This window comes from Helianthus annuus, chromosome 9 (assembly GCF_002127325.2).
Source record: "Helianthus annuus cultivar XRQ/B chromosome 9, HanXRQr2.0-SUNRISE, whole genome shotgun sequence".
Taxonomy (NCBI): Eukaryota; Viridiplantae; Streptophyta; class Magnoliopsida; order Asterales; family Asteraceae; genus Helianthus; species Helianthus annuus.
In genome coordinates, this window is record NC_035441.2 from 27,271,134 (window position 1) to 27,278,969 (window position 7,836).

At 35.7% G+C, this 7,836-nt stretch overlaps 1 protein-coding gene across 2 annotated transcripts; it reads left to right on the top strand.

The window, feature by feature from the left end:
* Window positions 1–3,900: 3,900 nt before the first annotated feature.
* On the top strand, window positions 3,901–6,921 carry LOC110877360 (triphosphate tunnel metalloenzyme 3-like). Of its 2 annotated transcripts, none has more exons than XM_022125505.2 (2): window positions 3,901–4,875; window positions 6,520–6,921. In XM_022125505.2, the coding sequence occupies exon 1, from the start codon at window positions 4,237–4,239 to the stop codon at window positions 4,864–4,866; it is 630 nt and encodes a 209-aa protein (XP_021981197.1). In that variant the 5' UTR covers window positions 3,901–4,236; the 3' UTR covers window positions 4,867–4,875; window positions 6,520–6,921. The 2 variants fall into 2 exon arrangements, with proteins under 2 accessions (XP_021981197.1, XP_021981198.1); XM_022125506.2 differs by lacking the exon at window positions 6,520–6,921 and adding an exon at window positions 5,772–6,253.
* The last annotated feature ends 915 nt before the right edge of the window (window positions 6,922–7,836 follow it).

Consider the following 7,836-nt stretch of genomic DNA (forward strand, 5'->3'; position numbering starts at 1 on the left):
TATGAGAAAGATAATATATACTATCCGGATTTGAAAGATGGGTGACCTATACATCCGACCCGAAATGTGGCGGATCCCGCGTCACACTTTATGGTTTATGTTTTGCGAAATTTGTTTTGTGTATAGAGATGGAGATGGAGTCCCTCCCAAAATCACACTCTATTCAACCATTGGATGCCACATAAGCAAAATGGCTCCACCTTTCAAAGACAAATGACCCAAATCATCTCATTTATTAATATATATAGATTATGGAAACATAAATGAAATTTATGTGACAGCAGACAAGTCAGCAGATAATCCAGACAAAGATGCAGCCATTGAGTTTGACATACTTGTCAGGATGATCTAGTTCCTTCTTAGGATGTAAAGTTATGATTGTAATAACCAATTCAAGAGGAATTCGGATAGAGAGAGAGATGGGGCGATTTATGATGTTATGAATAATTACGTTGTGTAACTTGTAACCTTTCTAATAATCTCCTTATATATACACCTAAGAAGAAACCTAATTAGTTAATAAGAGTAATATAGTTTATCAATAATTACCATAATAATATATTTAATCTTGCATTCTTGTCTATTATAAACAAAATAAACAGGAGTAGGAATTAGGAAAGTCCATGTACCAATTGATTAAAAATGAAAAATAGATTAAAAAGAAAAAAATGAAAAACACTATAGCTATGACATGTACCTTCGCTATAGTAGAAAACCTTTTCATAATTGATATTTTATAATTTTATAATAATAATAATAATAATAATAATAATAATAATAATAATAATAATAATAATAATAATAATAATAATAATAATTTATCTCATGTTGGTGTAGTTCTCTTATCAGCAAACAAATCCCTTCAATCTTCAGAGTTTGGTAATCAGAGATTTCAGTTCTTTCTATTAATTTCTTGAATCAGATGAAATTACAATTAAGAGGAACTAATAAAATAAAGAAAAATAGCCTACATTAAGGGAAAAAAGGAAATGATAAATCTAAGAAAATAGAAGTTTGATCAAAGCCTTTACTCTCTCTCAAGTTGGAGCATGTTACGAATGCTCAACATGCAAAAGTTGTTGTCCACCTAAACCTTAGTGAACAAATCAGAAATTTGTGCTTTGGTGTCAATGTCCATTGGTAGAATTTCTCCGGACTCTACTCGTTCTTGGACGAAGTAATGGTCCATCTCTATGTGTTTCGTTCTTTCATGAAAGATAGGATTATTGGATATGTGGCGTGTAGCTTAATTGTCACAAAACAACGCCGTAGGCATTCTAGATTAACGTCTAGTTCTTTCAGCAACCATCTCATCCACGTCACTTCACTCACGGTGGATTCCATTTCCTGATACTCAGTTTCTATTGATGACCTGGATACTTACAGACCGTTTCTTAGAATTCCAAGAAACTAGAGCCCTTCCAAGAAGTAACAAATAATCTATTCGTGATTTTCTAGTAGAAGGGAAACCTAACCAATCTGAGTCACAATAAGTGATAAGATTCATTTCCCCTCTTTTACATTGGCGAGCTTTTCAAGTAGCACAATAATCAATTTGTTATCTCTATGCGAATTTGTGAATTTGTTTAGGGTTTGGCACGAATTGGCTTAAAATATTAGCAGAGAATGTGATACCACATCTAGTTTCTTGGAGATAGAGAAGATGCCTACTAGTCTTCGTCCGATTCTGACTAGCATCTATTCGGCATCCATCATCCTTGTAAAGTTTTAAACCTCGTTCCATAAGGATGCAGCTTGATTGACAAACTGTCATTCTAGAATCTGCTAGGATGTCTAAAGTGTATTGTCTTTGACTAAGAACAACACCTTCTTTGGTTTGTGCCACTTCAATTCTCAAGAAATATTTTAGCACCCCGAGATCCTTGATGCAAAAGCTCTATTAAGAAAGTTTTTAGCTTGTTGAACTTTTGCCGTATCATTTGTAGCCAATATCACATTGTCCACAAATATCAAGGCTATCACATATTTCTTACCATCCGTGTAAATGAAAAGTGAATGATCAACCTTTGCTTGTTAGAATCCAAGCTCGATTAGGTTAATGGTAAACTTTTGATACTAGTTCCACATGCTTGCTTCAAACGGTATGTAGACTTTTTCAGTTTCCTGATTCTTGTATCTTCATTTTCACAAAAATTGAGGGCTTTTCATAAATATTTTTTCATTCAAATCCTCATGCAGGAAGGCGTTGTTGACATCCGGAAGGCATTTTTGACATCCAACTCATGAATGTCCCATTATTTCTTAACTGCAGCAACAAGTAAAGTTTGGACACTGACTAATTTTGCAACATAAGCAAAAGTTGCATCGTAATCAACTCCCCCCATCTGCACAAATCATTTTGCTACTAGTCTCGCCTTGTATCTTTCGATGTCTCTATTGGGTTTATACTTAATTTTGTAAACCCATTTCGAGTCTATGGCACGTTTACCATTTGGCAACTTTTTAGGAGACAACGTACCATTTTTTCAACCTCCCTTTTCATTGCTTCTGTCCATTTGTCATACCGCATAGCCTGGGAAAAGTGTATTGGTTCATTGTCGGGTCTAATAGCTGCTAAGAAGGCGGCCTTATGTGAGTCATAAAATTATCATAGGTGACGAAATTAGTTATATGGTGTACAATTGAGGACTTTTGACTGTATTCGGGTCGTGGGTGGTCTAGAGACGGGGAAGGTTTACTTTGTAGTCGCCAAGGTATTTCGGTTTAACCTTGTTCCTTTTATCTCTAACCGGCTTGAGATTTTCCACTGAGGTTTCATCCACTGTTTCATTAATAATTCATTGTCTAATTCAACCTCTGTTTAAACCTCAAAGTAGTTTTCAACCTCCCGTGGTCTTTCTTGATCAATATTATCCATAATATTTAACTTGTGAGGTTGGGCCTTGGCGTCGTATAGGTTAGGGCCTTCCGTGTTTGGGCCTTGATGCTCTATTGTTGAACTTTGGCCTTGGCTTACAGGCATCAGCTCATCTTATGTATCCTAATTGCAAGGAATTTTGAAAACTTCTTCTTAGTCAACTTGATCGATAACTTGGACAAATGGAAAAACACTTTCCTTGAATCCGACATCTTTTGAAATGACTGATTTGGTAACCCAAGAAAATACTTGGTCTCCCCTCATTTTGAACTTATCTCAATGTCGTTTTTATGCTCCAAGGGTATGCAACCGAACACTTTCATGAGATCATAATCAGGTTTCTGATTGTATAACATCTCATGGTGTCTTATTTTTAATTACTTCTAGAGAAGGTAATTGATAATATATGTAGTAGTCAATATATGCATCCCCCCCCCCCCCCAAAAAAAAAAAAAAAAAAAAAAAAAAAACAAAAACAAATTAAATTTGTTGGTAAATTAGCCTCGAACCTTAGTTCTAATTACGTTTTGGGTAGATGTTTGTGTTTGCGTTCCACTACCCCATTTTGTTAAGGGGTATGTGGCAAGTCATTTCCAAGATTATTTCCTCGTTAGCATAGAACTCGCTCATTTTGTTGGACCTAAAATGTCCACCATTATCACACCTGATCTTTTTGAGATTTTTATCAAACTGTTTTTTCATCAAATATCAAGTGCTAGTATCGTACCAGGGTCAGGATGAACTCAACCGATATCACACCGATCCTGGTATTTGTTTTTACTTTTTATGGTTTTCGATCGATATAAAATTGCGTTGATCACTATACCTAGTGTTAGTATCGTACCAAACTTCAAAGGACCGAACAAAATCCAGTCGCATGAATTCAATAACTTTGATGGACTTTTGGAGAGTAGTCTCCTTGAATAAATATGAACTCACCCAATAACTTAGCCCATAGTTCTGGCCCAAGCAATGGTATAGGTTCGGGTATACAAATTCTCCATTATAAATTACACTTCATTGCTCAAACTTCAAAGTAGCTCAAAGCCATATGTTCCATAATTCAAACGATGCTGCGTAGAAAACCCAGCCAAATCGAAGTCAAAATCGAAGACAAAGAAGAAATCGAAGAAGCACGCAAACGCACCACCACCTCCACCTCCACCTCCGCCGCCTTCAATCCCACCGGCGCCACCTCTCTCCTCCACCACTTCAACAATTCCTCCGCCTCCGCCACTTCCAAAGCCCAACGCATCGGCCTCCAATAATAAATCTTCTCACTTTCTTATCCTTTCTTCTTCACTTTTCATATTTTACAACAATTTGTGTACGGATCCAAACCCTAACCCTAATTCACCATGGAGGTCGAAGTGAAGCTCCGATTACCCGATTCCAACACCTACAAAACCCTAACTTCTCTGCTAGCCCCGTTCCACGTCAGAACACACAACCAGCACAACAATTTCTTCGACGGCGCCGCCGGAGAACTCTCCGGCCGCCGTGCCGTCCTCCGCATCCGCTTCTACAACGACCAACCGGCTCGTAAATGCATAATCTGTCTCAAAGCGAAAGCCGTTTTAATAAACGGAGTCAGTCGAGTTGAAGAAGATGAAGAAGAAATTGATTTTTCAATTGGTGAAGAGTGTTTAGCAAACCCTAATCGATTAGGAGGTTTGGTGGAAAGTTGTAGGATTATGAAGAGGGTTAAGGATGAGTTTTTTGGGGGGAATGATAATAATGGGGAATTGGGGTTGGTGTGTTTGGGTGGGTTTAAGAATTTGAGGAATGTGTATGAGTGGAAAGGGTTGGTGATTGAAGTGGATGAGACGAGTTTCGAATTCGGGACGTTGTATGAGATCGAGTGTGAGAGTAGTGAGCCGGAGAAAGCGAAAGAGTTGATTGAGGAGTTTTTGAAGGAGAATGGGGTTGGGTATTCGGATTCGGTTGCTTCCAAGTTTGCGATTTTTCGAGCTGGAAAGTTGCCGTAGTAAGTGAAGGTATTGATCTTGTTTGGTGTATGAGTTCTTGGTTTAAATGGCTTTTGATTTATTAGTTGCAATGTTGGGTTAGATTCAATGGGTTTATATTATTAGTATTTGGGAGTTAATATTCCCACACCCCATACTCTCTCTATATATACATAGATATATAGAGCGAGAGATAGAGTGAAAAGCAGTGTGGAAATAAGATATACAGATGCAAAAATAGTGAGAGCCTAGTATTTTCTTGTTAAGATTTAGTTATTATCTATGGTCTGGCTATATGAACAGGGATGATTTAGTTTTGTTTGGCATTTCTTATAAGAGTTCTTGAATAATCTTGGTAAACGTATGGCATTTCTAATCCCCAAGTCACACTCTAAGTGAAAGTTAATTGGTTTTAGGGTTTATTACTTTACAAGATTTTTATTGTAATGTTATAATTGAGTATTTATCTATCTGTAATCTTATGCAAAAGTGGAGATATTTTCTTGTTTTGGTGCTTCTCTTGTTTTCTGTAATTTGGGATTTGTTTCTGTTTGGTAATCAATTAGGGTTCTGTTAAGCAAATTATAGCTATTAAAACTTCAAAGTGCAGATCTTTGTAACACAGAAAAAGATCAATTGTATGGGTTGTAAGTTTCTTGATGAAGAATTGATCAGGGAGATGCAGAGATGTGTGGGTCTATATTTTCAGATTGAATTTGGTATGGTACTTTTAGGATCGCTCAGTTCTCATTAAGGAAATTAGAAGGTGGTTGGCTTGGTGTTACTTAAGTATTTAATAATGGGTTTTAGGAGGTACTAAGGGTGTGTTTGGATTTGTGTTCTAAAGCTGATTATTGTGACTTGTCACAACAAAATATTTTGTTTTTGGATAAACAGACTCCATTTTTGATTATCTGATTATTTAGGGGCCATTGGGATCGACATGTTAAAACTGCTTATAAGGCAGTTATGCAGCCGCTTAACCTTGGTTATAAAAAGCGAGAAGCGCACAAAAGCGACGAGGTCTAAAACCGTGGCGTGAAGCGCAAAGCGCAAAAGCGGCAGGCTTTTCGTACCCAAGGCGCAAAATGATTATATAATTTTTTATATATATCCCATAGGTTTTTAGCATCTCTTATCCAAAATATAGCTATAAATAAGGTTTGTATATGATTTTACCTATAAGTACAAGCCAAAAACTCTATTGTACAACAGTTTGATGCTTAAAAACAGCATAGAAACAGCCTATGTACATGAGGCGCGCGCCTCAGATCTGAAAAACCACCCAAATTTGCGTTTTTGGGGGCTTTTTGTAAAAAACGCGCCTCGGGCTACCTAAGGTGCCAAGGCTTGCGCCTTGATGCGCCTAGGCGTGCCTCAGGCGCGCTTTCTAAAACCCAGCGCTTAACCACTTCTCTCTCTCCCATTACGTCTAATAAGCATCACATACAAGTGCTTATGCTGTTCTCGCAATTGTCTAGTTAAAACTGGTTATATGATTACGTTTATTTGTTGATACAATTAAATCTATTTGTATATGTCACACGTACATGTGTTTCGGGTCTGGGTTGGTAGCAAGCTGTTAAAAGCTATATTTTATCATCTATTAAATAAAAATATTTACATTTTTTTAAAGCCATATATCGTGTCTTAAATGATTTTCTATTTTTTAAGGTTGTGGCAAATGAGGGATTCGGGGACGAGGAGATTCGTTGCAACTAGCAACAAGTCATGGTTCTTCATTCATGTATGAATTTCTCCCAACCATGTTATTCAATCTTGAATCAAAAAACTTAAGCTGCTCCATTCTTGATTTTGTTTGGAACAATGTGTTTTTTAATGCTGATTGATACTTCTTCGTTTATGTGGGAGTTTGGATCCTGCCTGCTTCTATGATCACTATTATCGTCAAGTGTGTCTCATCAGGTTCGATTTGAAGGGTCCTACAGTTAGGCAGAGTAAAGTTTGCACTTTGCAGTGTCTTTGGGTTTTTTAAAACCCGTCTATACGCTTTGTGAAAAAGTGGGGTACCTGCGTGTTGTTGGTAATTTTAGTGTTATCAACGGATTTTGGTGATATTGGGTTAACTCGTCAACCAAGTGAATCTTATTAAATATTAAACGAGTTAGGAGATGCGGGAGTGCATGCTCGCTTTAATGTTAATAAGATTTGGCATATTTATCGGTTTTGGTTTTATAATTAGTTTATTAATTAAATGCTATATCTATATAGGGTAGGGATCAAGAGTGAACCATGTTTAAATTGTGAACAAAAACGAACAGATCCTGGCCGTTGGATGATGAGATCTTGATTATTGGATTTAAATGGTTTTTAAATTAATTAAAGCAATAAATTGATATATAATAACCAAATAAGGGCATTGTTGTAATTTTTATTCTCTCATTGTTATTTATTTTTGGAAGCCACTAACAATGATTTCCGTTTTTTTCTCATGATCCCAACTATATCGCATATTACATATTTTTTTTTTGTTTGACGAGTACATCATCCTCTCTTTTATATTAAAAAAATATGACCTTATACGCAAATGCTGGAGTTAATCATAATACTATTTAATATTCTTTTGCGCACATACATGAAATACTATTATACATGTATGTATAATGGTTATAATATATTAATGTTGGTAAGTAAATAAATATGTACATATATTTATAAAAAACAAACATTCAATTAAACAACCATACACATTTTTATAAAGAACAAACCGTCACTGAACATCAACTACAAGTATATACACATGTGTATAAAAGCTAATTGCTTAGCGAACAACAATTATACACATGTGTATAAAAACAAAAAGTCATTTAACAACAACTATACACATATGTATAACAAGAAATACTCACCAAACAACTACTAGATGTATACAAAAAGAATTAAATACACATATGTATAACAAGAAATACTCACCAAACAACTACTATATGTATACAAAAATAATTAAAATTTGTTTACAATTTAAAAAAT

Bases quoted from the DNA above. Each gene is read 5' to 3' on its own strand.
- LOC110877360 (XM_022125505.2), top strand. From the start codon at position 4,237: ATGGAGGTCGAAGTGAAGCTCCGATTACCCGATTCCAACACCTACAAA.